At 43.0% G+C, this 22,297-nt stretch overlaps 1 protein-coding gene across 6 annotated transcripts in view; it reads right to left on the bottom strand.

Moving 5' to 3' along the window:
- CEP55 (centrosomal protein 55) overlaps positions 1 to 7,390 on the bottom strand; it is a 32,561-nt gene extending 25,171 nt beyond the window's left edge. The window contains exons 1-3 of one of the 6 annotated variants that reach the window (XM_063618575.1): positions 7,121 to 7,390; positions 3,693 to 3,887; positions 529 to 798 (exon numbers count right to left, since the gene is read on the bottom strand). In XM_063618575.1, coding sequence (XP_063474645.1) covers positions 529 to 798; positions 3,693 to 3,875 — 453 coding nt within the window. In that variant the 5' untranslated portion in view covers positions 3,876 to 3,887; positions 7,121 to 7,390. Of the gene's footprint in view, positions 1 to 528; positions 799 to 3,692; positions 3,888 to 6,978 lie in introns of all 6 variants that reach the window. The other 5 variants (XM_055255265.2, XM_055255248.2, XM_063618564.1 and 2 more) reach the window with 5 other exon arrangements.
- Between the last annotated feature and the right edge of the window lie 14,907 nt (positions 7,391 to 22,297).

A 22,297-nucleotide genomic window follows, 5' to 3' on the forward strand; every position in this document is an offset into this window, starting at 1 on the left:
ATAAAGGTTAACAAACTTGTTCAGAGTCACAGAGCTGGCAAGTACAAAACCAAGATCTGAACTCACATGTCTACTTCTGTATCCTTGTTCTTTCTATGACACTAGTGCCTCTCAAACAAAGGAGGAAAAAATGCAAGTGCAGTTAGGAAAAGTATACTTGATATTATAATTGTATGTTTCAAATATGAAAAATAACCAAAAAAATGAAGCCTACTGTTTTCATGATACAAACTATAGAAATAAGAGCTCAAAAAGATCTTGGTAATTGTAAATACACAGTAGATTTTGTCTTCTGAATATTCCTCCAGGCAAATCAATGGTACAAGGAGTGGAGGGTACCATATTAACTATTTTTGCTTATAGAGAAGGGACTGGGCTATTAAAAAAAGTGAAGTGACCTGTTAGTATACTATACTAATCATTTGTCTCATCATTTGGGAAGCACGTCTTCACAAACTCATTCTTCCTAAGAATTACAAACTGTATCAGAAAGAAAAAAAAATCTGGGTTTAAAGAAATGGTTAGCACCTGTGATAAACCGAGTGTTTTGCTTTCAAGTTCAGCAATTCGTGAGGTTGCAGCAGACAACTGTTGTTTCAATACATCTTTCTCTTCAGATAAGGCTTTCAACACCTGCTCCCTCCTTCCACCTTCTTTCGTTGTCTCTTCCAGCTGTTCAAGCAATGCGGTAGTACTATATCTGGCCTTCAGTTGGTCTCTGAGTCGCTGTATTTCTTTGTCCTTCTCTGTGAGTTGATAAGCATTCTTCTCCTTCTCAGCCTCGAGGACTTGAATTTTCTAGATATAAACTAAGAAGAATCTTAGAACAAAGCCAGGTCAAACATCTAGCTAAATAATATATACTTCAACAAGCATTTATGAAGCATTTATTATCTATCAAGTCAGCATTATGCTAAATATCAGGGCCAAAAAAGATGAGGAAGCCAAAGTTTTATGTTCAGATAGCTCACAGAGAAGCCAATGTTTTAATGCAACGTTGTAAGTGCTGTAGTTAAGACAGATGAAAAAATGGGCACAGACACGAAGAAAGGAGAAACCACCTCTATCAAGTGTGGTGAGAAAAAGCTAAAGAAGGGCTAGCTCTCCCAAGAGTATTTGGTAATCATTCTTCCATAATACTGGATCTTGTAAAAACTAAAAGCTAAAAGTGGGTCACACAAGATATACATGCTCCTTAATGAACTTGAATCAGTGGAACTTAAAAGTTACAGAATATTTCAGCAGGAGAGGGATGCATTCATTAACCTGCTTACTTTCGATAAATGATTCAGTATTGAATCTAGAAGGTAATCTCTAAAGGAATGCTTAACATCTTCAAAGATTCACAAGATATACATAAGTAATGTTTTTTAAACTGCTGCTGGCATAAAGGAAAAAGTCAAATAAAAAGATAATAGAAATAATTATTAAAATTATAGGCTAACAGGGTCAAAACAGCATGAAGTTAAAACTTGCATTTAGGAAGAAAAAAGCAGCAGTTGTTCAAATATAAAATGAGGAAAATTTAAGTTTAGGGGGATGGTTATTCATTTGAAAATAATGAGGGGATTTTAGCTGGCCACAAGCTTAACTCAAATCAGTAGTATGAGACAGATAATAGAGCCATACAATTTTAGGCTTTAATGGAGTACAGTATCCAGCTAAGTAGATGTAACACTACTATTTCAATCTGCGTTCGCCAGAACATATTTAGGATACTGTGTTCAATTCTAAGTGCATAATTCAGGAGGGATATGAATAAACTAAAAACTGTTCAAGATGATAAGAAGCCAGAAAATCTAAAGAATATGAGCTTCGTCTGCAGAAAAGTTAAAAGGAAGCAAAATTTCCTTACATATCTAATAAATTGTCAGTTTGCATAGGAAAAATAAGACTTGTTCTGTGTAACCTTAATAGGCACAATTAGAACAAATGGGTAGAAGTTATAGGAAGTTTAATTTCAATTGATTTTAAAGGAACAAAGTACCCAGTGCTTCTCAAAAAGTGGAATGAAATGGAAAGCTATCTCTCAGGGAAGCAATAAGATTCCTTTACCAGATTGCAAAATAACCTTCATATCTGTGGATTGGTGATGACTGTTTTCTCAATGCTTGAAAAAGCATTTACCTCAATGTATGTTGTTACAAAAAATAAATCAGTTTTATTATGTGCCTGTTTAGAGAATTTAAAGAAATCAAATGATATACCGTTTAACCATTTATTTTTATTTTATTTATGTATTTTTTGAGAAGGAGTCTCGCTCTGTCACCCAGGCTGGAGTGTAGTGGTGCGATCTTGGCTCACTGCAACCTCCGCCTCCTAGGTTCAAGCGATTCTCTTGCCTCAGCCTCCCGAGTAGTTGGGATTACAGGCACACACCACCACACTCAGCTAATTTTTGTATTTTTAGTAGACACGGGGTTTCACCATATTGGCCGGGCTGGTCTTGAACTCCTGACCTCGGGTGATCCACCTGCCTCAGCCTCACAAAGTGCTAGGATTACAGGCGTGAGCCACCGTGCCCGGCCTTAACCATTTATTTTCTAAATACAAACAATAAAAGCACTTTTGCAAAATAATTAAATCCAAATTTGTAATTATATTTATGATTACATTTTTAAGTCCCTCTAGTTCTAATAATTTCCTAACTTCTTTACTGTCTATGCCATAACAAATTATAAATTAGTGAATCTGAAATATAGTTGAACAGAGTGTAAATGCCAACACATCTAATAATTTTTCCTTCAAAAGCCTGAAAACGAGAATTACTTGGAAAGCAGCCAATATGCATGATAAAACATGTTTTAAACAAGGAAATCTGAACACTACTTAATACTCTGAAATGGACAGATTTGATTTTTTACATTTAGGGAACTAACAGGAAAACCAGATTATATGACTATTGGGTAAATATTTTCTCCTCTTCCACAGTAAAAAAGAGATATAAGCCCAGCACAGTATCCTTAAAGTACATCAACGAGTAATATAGTACTCCAAAAAAGCATGGAATGGCCAGGCATAGTGGTTCATGCCTGTAATTCCAGAACTTTGGGAGGCCCAGGCAAGAGGAGTGCCTGAGGCCCAGAGTTTGAGGCTGCAGTGAGCTATGATCAAGCCACTGTACTCCAGCCTGGGCAACAGAGTTGAGACCCAGTATCAAAAAAAAAAAAGTATGAAAAATCAAATGCTTGTAAGTTATGCTATCAATTTAAAAATAGCGAAAATAGCCAGAATGTTTCACAATCTTAAATACAGCATAACAAAAGTTATCAAGAATATTCACATAGTTAAGCTAAGTTACCAAGAAGCTATAGGAAGAATGATGAATTAGGTTATTACTTTGTTTTAAATAACTGAAAAACAGACCATACTGAAGGTGAAACAGACCATGTTAAAGGTGCAAAACTATTAATCACAGTATCTTTATTTCCAAAACAAACTTAGTACCTGGTAACCTCAAAACACATACTCAATTACATTTAAAGGTGAGAGGTTAGTAATGACTAAAGTACATCTAAGACTTGGCAAAGTCAAAGTAGGAATTTAAGATTCTAAACCCAAGGTCAGCTTTCCAAAACTAATCAACTGGACAAGACAGGGAACATGGCAAGAGTAAGCAGGTAGCAGCAGGAAATCTTCATGCGTCGCTTCCTTGGAGAGCTTACAATTTAAGGGATCAGAAGACCATTTACCTCCAAAAGTCTGTGTCTCTCTTTATCAGTCAGCTTTCCTTTCCCACTTGTGATTTCATCCACCGATGTCTTTAAGTGTGCAATTTCTCCCTTTAATTTTTCTAATGTAGTTTCGGATTTGGAGTTACTAGGCTTCGATCCCCACTTACTTTTAATTAAATCTTTGGTACTTCTGGAAGACATCTCTGAAATGGTCTGTAAAAATAAAAATCAACTGTATAATTCCGAGTTTAAAAATTTAAATCTCAAGTTTGAAACAGGTCTAATAACCTATCTGCTCTAAATAGAAATGATATATCCAAACCAGCGGGGTATGGAGAAAGATGGATGGAGCCTTCTGGGGTATTGTAACTTTTTTTTTTTTAATCTCAGTGGTAGATAAATGGGAGTATTCACCTTCTAAAATATGTCAACTTGGGCTGGGTACGGTGGCTCACGCCTATAGTCCCAGCACTTTGGGAGGCCAAGATAGGTGGATCACGAGGTCATGAGTTCAAGACCAGTCTGGCCAACATGGTGAAACTCCATCTCTACTAAAACTACAAAAATTAGCCAGGCATGGTGGCAGGCGCCTGTAATCCCAGATGCTCAGGAGGCTGAGGCAAGAGAATCGCTTGAGCCTGGGAGGTGGAGGTTGCAGTGAGCTGAGATCACACCATTGCACTCCAGCCTGGGTGACACAGCAAGACTCTGTCTCAAAAAAAAAAAAAAAAGTCGACTTGTACGTTTATATTTTGTGTAGTGTTCTATATGTGTAATTCTTTAGTGGAAAAGTTTTGTTTAAAAAACAATGAAGGGGTCTCCAACCATTAAATAAAGCCTGAAAGAAGTAGGTCACAATCAAGGACATATCTTGGCCCAAAATAAAAAGCTGTTGGTAAATAATGTAATTCTGAGTATATAGGCACTAAAATGTCATTACTTGACATAGGTCCTCTGTTTTAGAAGATAGCCTAGTTCAGATCTATCTTAATAGTCATTTGAGAGAGCACAGTGGGAAAAAGTGAAGAGAACCTAAAATAAGACATTTACAGGAAAAGAGGTATAACATTCAGGGGAGTCCGGCACGAAAGGAACTAAGAATAACGGGCCAAATTAAGTAAGGAGAAACTCAGTATCTGCTAACAGTACTAGATGACAGTTTAGAAACAAGTATATAATATAAACTTTAGCAGGCAAAAATCTAGTGAAGCATATGATGCATATAAATAGTATATAAAAGTAACGCTAATTAGGGAAGTTAAAAAACATTTTTCCACTTCATGCATCCCAAGATAAAATAATGGCAGTGTGATTAAAGGATATAAAGGAGTATGAGCCCATTAGTGCATTCAAAAATTACTATAGAGCCTATTATTTACCAGGTATCCTAATACATGCTGGGTGTAAACCGGTTTAAAAAAAAAAAAAAAAGACATGTTCCCTAATGTCGTGGGGCTTTCAGTGTAGTAAAGGCAGGCAATAACAAGGAAACAAACAAGGGTTCATGAGTTCTCAAACTGTAATAAATATTACACAGGAGAAGTACAGGGATAAATGATATCAGTAAAAATAGGAGAGACCTCCTTAGAATGGTAGTGAAGTGACTTTTAAGATTGTCCTGTGTGAAATCAGAACATCTAAACATATTAGAACTGTGGAGATTGAGTAGAAGAAATCATCTATCAAAAGGTTAGTCCTGGATTTTTGCCATTATAAGGTGAAAGATTGCGGTAGCTCATCCATCAGTTGAAGAAATGCAAGGTTATGGCGTCTCTCAGTCACCTGCTGCCACAGGAAGTTCTTTCCTATGTGTTTCTGTTGATAACACACTGTTGACTTGATATCGTGGGTCGTAGGACAGAAAACTACTACCAAGTCATTGAGACACAAAATGATGGAAATACAGATTTGCAGAATGTGAAAGAACCCCCAAACATCTGCTTCCTAACCTTTGGACAGAAACTCTGGCAGTGAATGAATGACTACCGTTTCTAGTCTCTGGCCCAGACGGTTTGGATCTCCCCCACCATCTAGTCCCACCAACCTCCTTTCCATGTATTTTCTTTTTTCTGTTTCTTTTTTTGGTGGGGGCAGGGGGTTAGGGGCGGCAGAGTCTCGCTCTGTCGCCCAGGCTGGAGTGCAGTGGCACGATCTCGAATCACTGCAACCTCCGCCTCCCGGGTTCAAGGGATTCTCCTGCCTCAGCCTCCTGAGTAGCTGGGACTACAGGTATGCGCCACCACGCCTGGCTAATTTTTGTATCTATTAGTAGAGATGAGGTTTCACCATATTGGTCAGGCCAGTCTCGAACTCCTGACCTCAAGTGATCTGCCCGCCTCGGCCTCCCAAAGTGCTGGGATTACAGGTGTGAACCACCGTGCCCAGCCACCTTTCCCTGTATTTCCTATTCCAGTCATCCACAGGGTTCCCACAGTTCAAACCTTCCTCAGCATGCCTCCCCTCTGTGAACTCTTAACAAATGATATAGCTGCCCCACCTCCACCCCTACACAATCTGGTACTCAATTACACTCCCCGCTAACCTTTTATTTTTTCAATTGTTCAACTATTGTTTCAAGGACTGCACTGGGATTTTTTTGTTGCTGTTGTTACCCATAGAGCCTAACAGCAAGCCCTCAGAAATGATTGGTTGATTGGGGCCAGGCGCGGTGGCTCACGTCTGTAATCCCAGCACTCTGGGAGGCCGAGGCAGGTGGCTCATCTGAGGTCAGGAGTTCGAGACCAGCCTGCCCAACATGGCGAAACCCTGTCTCTACTAAAAATACAAAAATTAACCGGGCGTGGTGGCGCAAGCCTGTAGTCCCAGCTACTCAGGATGCTGAGGAAGGAGAATCACTTGAGCCCAGGAGGCAGAAGTTGCAGTGAGCCAAGATCGTGCCATTGCACTCCAGCCTGGGTGACAGAGCGAGACTCCATCTCAAAAAAAAAAAAAGAAAAGAAAAGAAATGATTGGTTGATTCGCTGAAGTGACCTAAGTCATGCTGGACAGGAGGTGACCAAACAAGCGCTTCCATCCAGTAAACGGTACAAGGCATCAATTACAAGCCGCATCTTCTACAAGGCGACGCCAATCTTTAAAAATTCTCACATAAAATCTCACTTGAGGAGACAGACAGGAAAAGAGAAACTGCAAAAAAAGGCACTAGTTTTCTCACTTCTAAAATAAAGATGTTTGAGGAACACACAACGAAAGTGCTTGCCAATTGGAAAAAGCCGTCCTAACGAAAGACCTTGGGCAAGTCACTTGGCCTCTCTGCGTCTATCTGTAAGGAGATGATACCCACCGCCAAGTCCAAAGGAGCGATCGAAGAGACAACGGTCTTGAGGCGCCCAGCCGGGTGCCAGGCACGAAGTGAGCGCCAGGGAAAAGGACTGTTATCAGGGCGGGCAGAGATTGAATCCCGCGGACGCGATCTGCCCACTGACCTGCCCTCCCTGGCGGTCCGGACCGGCCCGGCCCCGGGGCTGCGGGTCCTGGTCGCCCCTCGCCACCCTCCGCGGTCGCCTCCCTTGGGCCAGCTAGCAGCTGAAGCAAAGCGCGGCGCTCGCGTCGGCCGAGTCACACCATCAGGCGCGGAGGCCGCTTCCGGGAGTTTGAATCCCGCGGCTGCAGGGCGGGGCACGTCACTGCCGGCTGGGCGCGGCCCGCAAGAAGGAGGAGCAGCGCGCGCGCGGCGGGGACGTGGCTCCCCGATTGGCTGCCGCCTTTGAAGGGCGGAGATTAAACCTGGGGGCGGGCCGAGGAGTGGCGGGGGCCGCGGGGCGGGACCGAGGGCGGGAACACTTCCTCCCCGGCCCGCCAGCTAATTCTGGGATCCGGGGTTCTCTGCGGGCTTAGACCTAAACAAGTTTAGTGTCTCGCAGTCAGGGGCTGGTTTTGTGTTTATACGCTTTTAGGAGAAAGTGAATTACTATTTTTAATGGGATAAAACCAGTGACGATGGACCGGGACGAACTAGTTCGTCCCGGTCCATCGTGTGAAGTGCGGCCCTTCCTGCCCTGGGACAACGGGATTTCACAAAGGAGCACAGGCCCCTTGTCACTCCCTCGGGTCTCACTCTGTCGCCCAGGCTGGAGTGAAGTGGTGCAATCATAGCTCACTGCAACCTCAGTCTCCCGGGTTCAAGCGATCCTCCTGCCTCAGCCTGCCAGGTAGCTAAGACTACAGGCGCATGCCACCACGCCCGGCTAATTTTTTATTGAAAAATTTTATAGACAGCGGAGTGGTGGGGGGGGGGGTTGTCTCACTTTGTTTCCCACTCTGGTCACGAACTCCTGCCTTCAAGTGATTCTTCCACCTCAGCCTCCCAAAGTGCTGGGATTATTGCCAAAAATCAGCAGCGCAGGAGGGAGTGTTAACGGGAGAGCTGAGAGGCACGCCCAGGTTGAACGCTGAGATTATGAATGCTAGCGGACCGGCTTTCAGACCAGACTGTTACCCTCCAGCCTGGTATCTCTCTATGGATCGACTGTAGCTCTTGACTAGCCGCTTTGAGAACGTTACTGCTGAGAGAAGAAGCACATGAAGTGTTTGGCAGGGCCTCCCTTTCTCTCCTAGACCAAGCATAAACTCGCTGGAGATTTAAAACAGTAGATACACTGTAGCAAAACATCCTAGGTACACAATATTGTACAAAGGTTATAAACTCTAGATTAGGACTTTCTAGATTTAATTCCTTACTGCCCTGACTAGATGTGTCTCCTTGGATAAATTTATTTAACCTATTTGAGCCTCGGTTTCCCGATGTGTAAAATGATGCAAATAATAATATTTACTTCATAGCTCGGTTATAAGGATTAAATGAGGAAATCCGGCCAGGTGGAATGGCTAATTCCTGTAATCCCACCACTAAGTGAGGACGGGGAGCGAGGATTGCTTGAGGTCAGGAGTTGGAGACCAGCCTGGGCAACACAGAGAGATCCACCCTCACCCCCCCCATCCCTGTCTCTAATTTTAAAACCTTAAAAAATTTTTTAAATGAAAGAAATTCATGTAAAGTGCTTAACATTTAGTAAATATTCAATTGACGTTAGCCATTGTTAAACAAAAGGCAACACTCGAATGTTACTGAATAGAATGGATGAGAAAACCATGTGGGGAATTTTAAAGAATCAGAGAAAAAAACCAAAACAGAATGCAAGATGACGTTTGGTACCTGCTTCCAAGGAGCTCCCACTTCTGATGGGAAGGTGAACTAAAGTATGAGGTGGGATTAGGGTGGGAAAAATCAGGGCAAAAGATAAACCATCGTGTGAACATTATTCATTGCTCAGAGTTGAGGGGCAAAATTAATTTCCACAGAGATTTACAAAGATTCTTAAAGAGATATAGAGAAAAACATTTCCCTGTTCACCTTCAAGCCAAATGGGGAGCAAAAAATGGGGGAGAGGGAGGAGGGACCCTGGAGAGTGGTGGCACCTGGCGGACTGGCACCTGGGTAGCCAGCACCCAGGCCTGCTGTGCCAGACACTCCAATTCCACACCCGCCCTCCAGGACCTTCTTTTCTGGCTAAAGGTCACCCTGTGAGTGGGGACCTTGAGGAACAGGAGCAAACAAGAGGCTCATTGGCCTGGGGGGCTTGTCAAATTCCCTAATTGCCATTGCTAGCCCTGAAAATGAATGTTTGCTCTTTACAGATAGGGGCTGCCAGTCATGAGGTTGTGAAGAGCTGGTAGTTTCCACGAGATCTCACAAGTACTTTGATGTTGATAGTTCACTCAGGGATAGTCTAGGATGAAGATTGGGAAACTCATCTTTATTCATGTAAAGAGAAATGTAACAGCCAAGCAGACTAGATATTTATCTCAGCAGGTGAGCTCATTTTCTTCCCAGTAGGAACCTGTTCTTGGGAAACCAAAACAGGATCAAAAGACTGCTGCATGGGTTTAAAGATATTAAATGGAAATAGGGAGGCTGTTGTAGGTTAGAGCGCCTATCACCTTTGAAGGTTACATCTTCCAAGGCAATGCTAATGAACACGCAGGGCCTCACCAGCATGTAGACCTGCACTGTCCAATACAACTTTCTGCAGTGATGGAAAGGTCCGTCCTGATCTATCCAATATGGTAGCACTAGCCGTAGATGGCTACTGAGTGCTTGAAATGTGGCCACTGTTATTGAGAAACTGAATTTTTAATTTTATTTAATCTTAATTTAAAAACGAATAGTTCATTTATTGAAAAACTTTTGTTTTTCTTATTTTTTTCTTTTTATTATTATTATTATTTTATTGGAAAACTTTTAAGTATGTTTGGAACAACCTGAGTACAAAAACCTGTTTTTTCAATTGTAAATTTTACGAAATCTACATATAGATCAAGTATTTCTGAGGAAGATTTTATGTCCAAATTGAGGTATGTGAATATACACAGCAGATTTCAAAAACTTAGTATGAAAACAGAATGTAAAATATTGCGCTAATACGTTGTTTATATTATTACATGTTAAAATCATAGTATTTTTGATATATTGGGTAAAATGAAACATATTAAAACTGATCTCACCTAATGTGTTTTACTTTTTTTGATGTGACTAGAAAATTCAAAACGATAAATGTGGCTCATACTATATTTCTATTGCACAGCACTGGAATGCACACAATAAATGTTCTTTAAATGCAGAACAAGAAGAAATGAATAAACTCTTGTCTCCTTTCAATCTGATTTCTCCTTAGCAGGGATTTTTTGTTTTAAATAATGCAAATTCAATCTTGTCACATATTTCCCAATGCAAACACAAAACATTTGATTGATTTGCCATTGTTCTTAAAATAAGGGAAAAAAATCCCCCATCTGTCCTCTGGGGCCTAGTGGAGACCAAAGTCCCAAACCAGCCACGCTTGACACCTTTCATTCCTTGGCCAGGCAGGCTCCTTCCTGCCTTCGGGGCTTTTTCACAGACCCTGTCTGGAATGCTCCACTGTTACCTCCTTTCCTACTTCCCTGGGAGATCTTAGTTCTCACTGCTGCAGGGATGTCCTCGCTTTAGCTTGTACTTCTCCAAGCATTCACCACAATTATAATTGCATATTTATTTGTGAGTGATTCTTTGATTGGTATCTTTTCCCCTCACTAGGCTGCAAACTCCTTGAAGGTAGGGGCCACATCTAATTTTGCCAACCACCATATCCTGAGCACCTAGAAGAACCACAGTGATTGAGCGAATTAGATCAAGGATGAATTGATCAAAGTCTCGTCTGATCTAAACTATTACGGAGAAACAGACAAATGCTTTACTCTCTTTCCTTTCTGTTATCAATATTCCTTAATTACCTAAAAGGATGCACTTACCTAAAAGAATGCACCAAAAACATGCTTTTAGAGCTCAGCACCTTTTCAGGGTAGACCCCCTGCTCTTTCCTAAAGTTTATCTTCAGCCAGGAAGGGCTGCATTTTAAATCGGCAAATAGGGAGATCCCCTCAGCACTTAGCTGCGATCACTGCAGCTCCATCAGCAAGCAACATAACTGAAAATCATTTCAGGGGCAGGCGGCTAATCTCATATGAGAGAATTCTTCTTAGGCAGTCAGTGATACTTCCTGACTTGGTTCTTGATTTGGGGGTGCATCCTATTTTGAGAGGGCAGGCCCTGACTGCTCTGCCCGCTTTAGGTCCTTTTTTTTTTTTTTTTTTTGTAGATACGGGGTCTCACTATATTGCCCAGGCTGGTCTCAAACTTCTTCAAGCAATCCTCCTGGCCTGGCCTCAAGCAATCTTCCCACCTTGGCCTCCCAAAGTGCCGGGATTATAGGCATGAGCCACTGAGCCTGGCCTATTTTAGCACCTATTAAAATTTAAGTCTGCATAGTAACTAAAACATTTCATTTGTTACCAGGGTATTAATAGGCAATCCAATCGCTCCACTTCCCTGCTGAAAAATACATCTCCAATAGGTCCCTGTCACCATGAGGTATGTGTAAGAATGAAGAGCACCGGCTCCGGAAAAAGACTGCCTGCATTCAGATCCTGGCTTTACTTACTGTGACAACCTAGGCAAGGTGCTTAGCCAAGCCAGGCCTCAGCCTTTTTGTCTGTAAAATGGGGATCCTACCATAGCATGGACTTCACAGGGTAGGATGGTGGAAGGTTTCAATGACATAAAATGCTTACGATAGTGTTTGGCACATAGTGAGTACTCAGTAGATGTTACTGAGCAAATAAGGCTCTCTGAGCTGGTAACTGCCTGCCTTCCCAGGCTCAGTGCTTGACTGTTTTATGTCATACATGATGTTCCACCAGTGTGGAATGTCTTGAGGTTCCAAATGTTCACCATATGTATTTAACTCTATTTCAGATCATACAGTCAGGCACACACACATACACACATATCAATCCAACCATTAAGATTCAGTCCAGTTTTCAGCTGTCACCTCCTCCAGGGAGCCTACCACACTTGCCCTCCCCTGCCCTACAGATACCTATCTCTTCTGTTTATCTCTTTCTATCATTGCCCTCACCACACGATGCTACAATTATCTGTGAGCTTCTTGCAGAGCAGAAATGTGTCCTATTCATTTTCGTAGTTAGCATTGTGCCTGGCACCAAGTAGCGTTCAATAAGTATTAGCTGAATAAGTGCATATGTGCGTGAATGAATGAGGGCTCTTCCAGAAGAACAGCTGGGAGCCATTTGTCTATCAAACATTTTGATGAAGAATTATTGTTTCTGTAAAAGTGAGCACAAGGCTTAAAATTATTCCACTTTTGCCTGTTCTATTTTTTCTAGGTTGATTTTAGAAAATATATTAATATCTTCTTAGAGAAGTCAGATTAATTCCTATCTTATATTTAGCTCCCCCAGTTGCGTTGAATGATGACAATATGATGGTGCCAAATGTTATAAAATAATTTATCTCCTCCTGCCCTCCACATGGACTCGGTTGCTGCCAAGCACTTTCTTAAAGGAATGAAATTCAAATATACTATATATTAAGTTATTTAAAGACAGTGCCTTCCACTGTGAGAAACTCTGTAATTAAGCCACCAAAAATAATATTCTAGCTCTAAAAAGCAATTTGGTTATCAACTGAAACAATGGACTCTTCTGTGCATGCCAGTTTGAAAAATGCTGTTAGGTAATACCTGAGATTCTGTAAAGCTGGAATTGGAATAAGATGTTATGAATCTATCTTCATTTCTCTTCCACTAAATCCTCTTTGCTACCCCAGCACTTTGTTCTTCACATCTAGATTTTTTGCTGAGTCTCCCTTCTCTTCCTCTCACATTCCTCTTTCTCCATCTCTTTTGTCTCACTGTTCCAGGGCAAGTGTAAGGCCACTCACCTAGATTAATGCTTGAGTTTACTTGAGAGAGGTGAGAAACAATGAAACAGAAATATGAGATCTCAGCTGAGGTGAAGCTGGGAAGGGAGTTTGACTCAGAAGACACTAGGTTTGAATCCTGGCTCAAGTTTTTTGTCACTTCTGTGCCTCCATTTTGTCAGCTGTAAAGATGACCACAGGAGTCCTGTCTCACAGAGTGGTTGACAACATCCAATGATTAGACATGTGACAGCACTGGCACGCGGGCCCCACTAGCTGGGGAGCTCCCTCAGGTCGGAACTCTGCCTGGCTTATTCTCCGCTGAGGCCCCGGTACCTAACTCCCCATCCAGCTCGAATATTTATTGAGCAAATGAACATATTATTGATGAATAAGTGGTCGATGGTCACTCTGTAAATTTACTCTTCCATGATTTTTTTCCAAGAGAAAATTTTTTTTCCCTAAGTGTTTTCCTTCTGGTGTTCGTTGGAATCTTGTAGAGTTCTAAAAGTTGATCATATAAGAAAAAGAGGCCCTGTTAGCTTTTTGGGTTTGAACAAAGCTAAAGAGAAATCTCCATCCCTTCTTTCTCCCCATCTGTCTCCATTTATAACACGAATGAGTGTGTGTCCAGACCCGCCCCCCAAAAAATAGGGACAGTCCATAGAGAGGACACCAGGATAGAAGAACTGAGTGATTGGCACCCCACCAGTCTCATAAGATACAAGGAAAATTCCAAGGCTCACCAGAGACAGTCACTCTTACCTTCTTGGCCCTAGGAAGCTGGGAAGCTCAGAGGACAAAGACCTTGAGAGCAGATGGTGTCCAGGAATGGCAAGGCCACACTGTGTTAGTTTCCTCTGGCTGCCATGACAAATTACCACAAACTGGATGGCTTAAAAGAACAGCAATTTATTCTCTCACAGTTCTGGAGCCTGGAAGTCTGAAATTGATGTGTCAAGGCACAATCTCTCTGAAGGTGGTAGCAGGGCATCCTTCCTTGTGTTTTCCCAGCTTTTAGTGGTTGCCAGCAATCCTTACCATTCGCTGACTTGCATACACCATTCCAATCTTTGCCTCTGTTGCCACATAGCATTTTCCCTGTGTGTCTTTGGCTTTATGTCCAAATGACCTTCTTCTTGTAGGGACACTAGTCATACTGGATTTAGGGCCCACCCTAATCCAGTATGACCTCATCTTAACTTGATTGTATTTGCTAAGACCCTATTTCCCATGAGGTCACGTTCATAGGTTCCAGCTGTGCATGAATTTTGAGGGACATTATTCAACCCAGTATATGCATCTTAGCAACATCAAAATTGGGCCCCATGGTTTCCAGAGTGTGTGGATGCCACAGGAAAGTTCCCAACCATCTGCTTAGGTTTGAATCTCAGCTCTGCTATATATTAGCTATAACCTTTAGCAGCCTACTTCATCTTTCTGTGCCTCAGTTTCCTCACTTATAGTGGAGATTATTACCTACCTCATAGGATTGCTTGCAGGACAAAAGGAGTTATTGCAGATGAAGCACTTAAGGCAGGAGCGGCCTGCTGAACAGGATCCTGGGAGGCTGCCATTGGGCCAGAGGTGGCGGAGAGAGTAGTGGCAGCTCTGATGGTGAGGAAGCCAGTTGTGATGGACAGCAGAACACAGGCACTGTCTTTGTGTAAAGCTGTGCTGTCTCTAAAGTGCACATTCACATTCATATCCTACCAGTGAATTGTTCCCACCTAACACCCAACACACACACACACACACACACACACACACACACAGTTGTGAAGTCAGACTGGAGCCTACTGACCAGCAGTCTCTGAGCCTCTTCTCTCTTCTCTAAATACCACCCGCCCGGGCTGGGAGTGGTGGCTCACACCTGTAATCCTAGCACTTTGGGAGGCTCAGGCGGGTAGATCTCCTGAGGTCAGGAGTTTGAGACCAGCCTGGCCAACATGGCAAAATCCCGTCTCTACTAAAAATACAAAAATTAGCTGGGTGTGGTGGTGCATGCCTGTAATCCCAGCTACTTGGGAGGCTGAGGCAGGAGAATCACTTGAAGCCAGGAGGCGGAGGTTGCAGTGAGCCAAGATTGTACCACTGCACTCCAGCCTGGGCAACAGAGTGAGATGGGCAACAGAGTGAGACTCCATCTCTAAATAAATAAATAAATAAATAAATACCACCTGCACTAGTTCCTGTTACTATCTCCTACCATTCTAATACCTTAAAGCTCTCTCAATCCTGCTACTTCTTAATGAAACACAGCTCATAGCCCTCCTGGAATCTGAGTCAACCCTCACTCCATTCCTCCAGAGTTCTCCCTGGGGTCCTGGGGAGAGAAGCTGTGACTCCAGGCCATGACCCTCAGCTATCATCTTCCCACTTCTTGGCTTTAGGTTGCTACTTTTACTGCTTTCTTTCTTTTGTTTTGTTTTTGTAAAGACAGGGTCTGACTCTGTGCCAGTCTGGAGTGCAGTGGCACAATCATAGCTCACTTCAGCCTTAAACTCCTGGACTTAAGTGATCCTCCAGCTTTAGCCTCCCAAGTCACTGGGATTACAGGTGCAAGCAACTACACTTAGTGATTTTCACAATTTTTAACTAAACAATTATTATTTCCATTTTGAAAGTTTTAAATTATTTTAAGCTAACACACACACACACACATATAACATATATATAACATATATATACATTTTTTTTTTGAGACGGGGTCTTACTCTGCCACGCAGGCTAGAGTGCAGTGGCGTGGTCAGGGCTCACTGCAACCTCCACCTCCTGGGTTCAAGCGATTCTCCTGCCTCAGACTCCAGAGTAGTTGGGATTACAGGCACCCGCCACCACGCCTGGCTAATTTTTGTATTTTTAGCAGAGACAGGGTTTCACCATATTGGCCAGGCTGGTCTCGAACTCCTGACTTCAGGTGATTCACCTGCCTCGGCCTCCCAAAGCGCTGAGACTACAGTCAAGAGCCACCGCACCCAGCTACATGTGTTCCTATCTTAACAAGGTGGGTATGGTTATGTTTCGGGTCTCCAGGTATCAACATCAACTTGAGTCTTGTATCTAAAAGTCCTCAAAACACTTGGGTACTCCCCTTCTCCACTCAACAGTTACCTGAGTAAAGGGCCACAGGTCCCTTTGGGGATTGGCTAGGGAAATCATTATCATGCACATTTACCTTGTGGTTGGAGGGTCCCTCCACTTGAGGATCTGACCTTTCCTTTAGTCAGTAGGCTTCACGTCCTGGGACTGGTCCAGGCCTGGAAACTGCACAGGAGAAGGTGACTTTGTACAGGGGTAACGGCCTTCAGCATTCTTATTTATTTTGATTGTATTGATCTTATTTATTTTGATTCTCAAGCAGGGACCTTGTTTGTCACCCATCTATTTTGCCCCAGGATGCTGTGTTCTGTTGATCATCTCCATAATTCTATGAACCTTAGGTTGGCTGCTACTCCAACCTGGATGTTCATTATGGTGACTGCTCACACCTGGCTTCTGACAATAACGTGCCACCCCCTGGCCTCTATTGTTCTCGGTCTTCTAGTCCTTGCTGCCATCAGCCCGGTTCTGTACCAGAATCTCTGACCTCAGTCCTGGCCTACAGAGGACTGAACTCTTTAGTGAATCTGATGGCCCTCCACCACTGTGTTCTTCATTGCCTTGGTAAATGATGTGTCCTCTAAGCCCCTGTAGAACACCGTCATCTAGTGGCTTTTCTGGCCTTACATTGTAAATCCACTTGATCATGCCACAGCATTTCAATCCTTACTTTCCACTGTCTGTCAGGGCAGTACAGGTATTTCTTCTTAACTTAAGGTGGGCCATTGCTTTTTTCATGTTCCTAGGAGCCACCTTAGTAGCGTGTTTGCACCATCTCTGGGGGCCTATATGAAATCAGCATCCTGGGGGAGCACACCCATACTGGTCAACTCTCTTTTATCCAAATTTGTGTTCTGCACTGCCCCTCGACACAGCACACTTAGAATCCAGCCCCATGTGAACTCTTCCAGCTTCTGCCAGTCCAATTGGTTGTGTCCTATAGTTTCTTCAAGGGGTGTCCCCTTTCTGTCTTCAGCAGGCAGGCCTAGCACATCCCAGGCAGCAATATGTTGTTAGGACTTAACCGTAGATATTGGTAATGGCCGGGGTGGGAGGCCTTCGCAGATCCTGAGAAAAGAACAAGTTGTCTTGCAGAGGAGAGGCCTTCACATCATCTCCAATCAAGGTGGAGGGGTGCTTGTCTTTAATCTGAGCTCCCCCAGGCTCAGAGGGCTCAGAGAAATTTGGGGATTTAAGATTCTCAAGGACATCAACCAGATATCCCCATCCTATGTATCAGGGTCCCAGTCCTTCCCCAAGCAGAGCCTTGACCTTATCAGAGTCGACTTGTCTCGGTTGAGGGTTCAATCTTCCTTGGAGCTTGTTGTCTTTTGTGACTAAGTTCTGGTGCTGGGCCTGAGCTTTCCCAGTTCTCCTGCTGCAGGAGAGGAGGCCACTTGGCTTTCATTCATAGCTATTTATTGCTGATTAATCACTCTCAGCCTTTTGTTACTTTTCCAGAGTGTCAACTGAGTTTGGCAATGGCCCCCTAAATCCAAATCCTTAGTTACTGTTTTCCCTGCATATTTCAACTGCTTGACATTTCACAAAGCTAATGCGTTCCCTTCCATTGGTGACACATTTTACAATTGTACTGTGCCAGGGATAATCATTGATGAGATTATCAGGGGTCTTCATTCCCATCTGGGTGGTGGAGGATTAAGCTCAAAATCCCATCTTAGGATCTGCTTTCTTGAACCACTCCTGGCACCCAACCATGACAGGTTGCATTCCCCAGGGAAAATTTCTGAAATGATATCAGTATACAAGTATTTCTGAAGAAGTATTCATGAGATCAACACCACAGATGCGGGGAGAAGGAAGCTGGGTCCAACACCGGCTCCTGCTGACCCCATGGGGAACCCAGAGGCTGGAATGGCCCTGTAGATTGTCACCACTTGGGGCAAGGGGACCAGGCCTTCATATCCCTGCGCTGATCAGTCATTGGGAGGTAGGCTGCTTCTGGAAGGAAACGTGATCTTGGGAAGGGCAATTTTCTTCAGTGCAGGCAATCCCTGAAGAGGGCTAACAGCTGAGGGAGGTTTTCTGGCCGCTCTCCCAGCAGCTGGGGGTATTTTATCCTTCATTCCCGGAGGGAAATCTGGGTGGTGTATTGTCGCAACAGCCACATTCCCACATTCCATTAAAGCCAGTCCCGTGGCCATGTCTGCCACAAATAGGGTAGAGGACAACATGCTTTGCATAGAAAAGTACTGCAAGTCACACAGCACAGGTGCAGGTATGTGATACTCTCCTAGAGATGGCGGGAGCGACCTATATGGGAAACCAGAAGACAATGGAACAATGCTTTCAAATATTGGGAGGAAATGCTTTTGAACTTGGAATCCTGTGCCAGCCATACTGCCTATGAAATATGAGAGTAGAATAAAGCTGTTCAAACAGGGAAGATCTATGCTTCAGGAATCCAAGAAAGTAAACCAAGAAAAGGGAAGACACGGGATCCAAAATAAGAGAGATGCAAAGAGAAGTGGAGAAAGGCAGCTCAGGGATAGCAGCTATGCGTAGCTCCCAAGCAGAACCCTCCAGATCAGAGCCATTTGAAAGACCCCAGGGGAGGGTTCAAGATGAAATTGATACAATTCCAATATGTTTGAACATGTTGGAAATTTACACAATTTGGGAAGAGTTTAAAGTACAAAAAACAAGGGGCTAGGTGCAGTGGTATATGCCTGTAATCCCAGAACTTTGGGAGGCCAAGATGTGCAGATTGCTTGAGCCCAGGAGTTCGAGACCAGCCTGGGCAACATGGCAAAACCCCAACTCTACAAAAATACAAAAAGGAGCCAGGCGTGGTGGTGTGTCCCTGTAGTCCCAGCTATTTGGGAGGCTGAAATGGGAGGATCACCTGAGCCAGGGGAGGTCGAGGCTGCAGTGAGCTGAGATCGCACCACTACACACTAGCCTGGGTGACAGAGACCCTGTCTCAGAAAACAAACAAACAAACAAATAAACAAACACTAAAAACCACCACCAACAAGGTATTAACTCCAAAAGAAAGAAAGAAAAGAATAAGTTGAAACAAGATCAAAATGTATGAAGCACATTGCAGTATACTTCGTGGCTTGTGAATAGTGTTTATACAATCACAATAATGTATCTATGCAAATTTATGGTACAGCTATCGTGGTGGGGGATGGGATACAGAAAGTGTGCACATAGGTGTTTGGATTTGAGGAGGGGCAAAAGACAGCTAAGTCCTCATCTTCCCTGTTAGGAAACAGATGATGCCTGATGCTGGAAAGTGAAAAATAGAAGAAAGCATGTTACTTGGAGATATGGATATAAACACCAAAATAATCAGAGGAAAGAGCTGAAAGTTGGGGCCTCTGGAAATGGAAATGCTGTCAGGAAATGCTAGAGGTAAGGAGAGGTGAACTGCTAATTTTATAACACACCTGGTAGAGTTTTTTTTTTATTTTTATTTTTTTATTTTATTTTTATTTTTTTGAGACGGAGTCTTGCTCTGTCGCCCAGGCTGGAGTGCAGTGGCGCAACCTCGGCTCACTGCAAGCTCCGCCTCCCGGGTTCACGCCATCCATTCTCCTGCCTCAGCCTCTCCGAGTCGCTGGGACTACAGGCGCCTGCCACCGCGCCTGGATAATTTTTTGTATTTTTAGTAGAGACGGGGTTTCACCGTGTTAGCCAGGATGGTCTCGATCTCCTGACCTCGTGATCCGCCCGTCTCGGCCTTCCAAAGTGCTGGGATTACAGGCGTGAGCCACCGCGCCCGGCCCCCAACGCCTGGTAGAGTTTACTTATTTATTTTGAGACAGGGTCCCACTGTCTCCCAGACTGGAGTGCAGTGGCACAATTATAGCTCACTGCAGCCTCGACCTCCCAGGCCTAGGTGATCTTCCCACCACAGCCTTCCAAGTAGCTGGGACTGCAGGTACACGCCACCACACCCAGCTAATTTTTGATTTTTAGTAGAGATGGGGTCTTGCCATGTTGCCCAGGATGGTTTCAAATTCCTGGGCTCAAGCAACCCTCCCACCCCAGCCTCCCAAAATTCTGAGATTACAGTCGTGAGCCACTGCACCAGCATCTGGTAGGATTTCTTGATTCTTTAAAATAAATACAGGTATGAATTTTGTGAAAGAACAACATATCAGAAGAAATAATTCCAAGTTCACAAGCTTTTCCAAAGAATTAAAAAAGAGGCAACAGCACACCCTACCTCATTTTACGATGCTAGCATGATCTCCACACCAAAGCTGACCAGGACAAAATGAGGACGGGAAATTGCAAGTCAGTCTTATTCATAAACATAGATGCAAAAGTCATAAATAGTATATAAACATATTTGCAATCTAAATTTAGCAATAGGAAAGTATAAGATATGACAACCAAGTTGAGTTTATCTCAGGAATGCAAAGTTAGTTTAATATTAGAAAATAAATGTAATTGGCAGGGCATGGTGGCTCACGCCTGTAATCCCAGCACTTTGGGAGGCCGAGATGGGTGGATCACTTGAGGTCAGGAGTTTGAGACCAGCCCGGCCAACATGGTGAAACCCTGTCTTTACTAAAAATACAAAATTAACTGGGTGTGGTGGTGCACACCTGTAATCCCAGGTACTTTGGGAGGCTGAGGCAGGATAATTGCTTGAACCCAGGAAGGGGAGGTTGCAGTGAGCTGAGATCACGCCACTGCACTCCAACCTGGGCAATAGAGTGAGATTCTGTCTCAAAATAAAATAAAATAAATGTAATTCACCACATTAAACATAAAATTCATATGATCATCTCAATAAAGTGAAACCATCTGATAAAATCCAACTTTATATCTTATAAAAAGCCTTAAAACCGGGCATTTAAAAGCAGCTAAGCAATTGCCTGTAGTCTTGGCTACTTAGGAGGCGGAGGCAAGAGGATTGCTTGAGGCCAGGGGTTCAAGGCTGTAGTGCACGATGATTGTGCCTGTGAATAACCACTGCATTCCAGCCAGAAGGACGTAACAAGACTCCATCTCAAAAAAAAAAAAAAAAAAAAAAAACCTCAAAGTTTTAGCAACCTAGGAATAAAGAGAACTCCTTTAATCTTAAAGGGCTAATTATGAGAAACCTACAGCAAACATCATACTTTATGGTGAAGTATGGAAATCTTTCCCTTTGAATTACAGAAAAAGATAAAGATGTCTGTTATTACCACCCCTAGTCAATATTATAATGAAAGGTCTAATCAACATAGAAATAAAAGGGAAAATAAAGTAAGCACAAAGATTGAAAAGGAAGAAACACCCCAGGCGTTATTTGCAGATTCTAGAATTGTAATGGTAGAAAATCCATGAGAATTTACTGCTGATTACACTCTCACCAGCGGTGTAGGAGACTTCCTGTTGTTCCACATTCTTGTCAAGCTTGGCAATGTTAGATTTTTACATATTTTCCCATCTGGTGAGTATATAATAACTCATTGGAGTTTTAATTTGCACTTTTCTAATTACCAGTGAGGTTGAGTACCTTTTCATATTTACATTTCCTAATTTATGAAGTGCCTATTCAAATCTTTTACCTATTTTTCCCTTGAGTTCTATGTGTTTGTCTTACTAATTTGCTGGAGCTGTTTATGTACTCTGAATACTAGTCCTTTGTAGGTTGTGATTTTAATATAATTGAATTTATCAATATTTCCTTTATGATTTGTACATTTTTTCATATTAAGAAATCCTTTCCTATCCTGGGGTGGTATAGATATTCTTCTGTGTTTTTTTTGTTGTTTGATTTTTTTCTTTACTTACTTGTTTTAGAGAGGAGGTCTTGCCATGTTGTATAGGCTGGATTTGTATTTCTGGCCTCAAGTGATCCTCTTGCCTCAGCTTCCCAAGTAGCTGGGACTACAGGTGTGAGCTGCTGCCACCACCTGGCTAGATTTTTTTTTTTTTTTTTAGAGACAGGGTCTCAATCTGTTACCCAGGCTGGAGTGCAGTGGCACAATCATGGCTCACTGCCACCAGGACTTCCCAGGCTCAAGTGGTTGTCCCACCTCAGCTTTTTAAGTAGCTGGGACCACAGGTGCATGCCACCACATTCGATTAATTTTAACAATTTTTTTGTAGAGACAGGGTCTCACTATGTTGCCCAGGCTGGTCTCAAACTTGCCTCGGCCTCCCCAAACTGTTGAGATTACAGGCATGAACCACCGCGTCTGGGCTGAAACATGTCTTATCTTGCTTATTTAGATTTATACTCCACCTGTAATTGATTATGTATTATGTAAGG

Source organism: Symphalangus syndactylus, chromosome 2 (assembly GCF_028878055.3).
Source record: "Symphalangus syndactylus isolate Jambi chromosome 2, NHGRI_mSymSyn1-v2.1_pri, whole genome shotgun sequence".
In the NCBI taxonomy this organism is placed as follows: Eukaryota; Metazoa; Chordata; class Mammalia; order Primates; family Hylobatidae; genus Symphalangus; species Symphalangus syndactylus.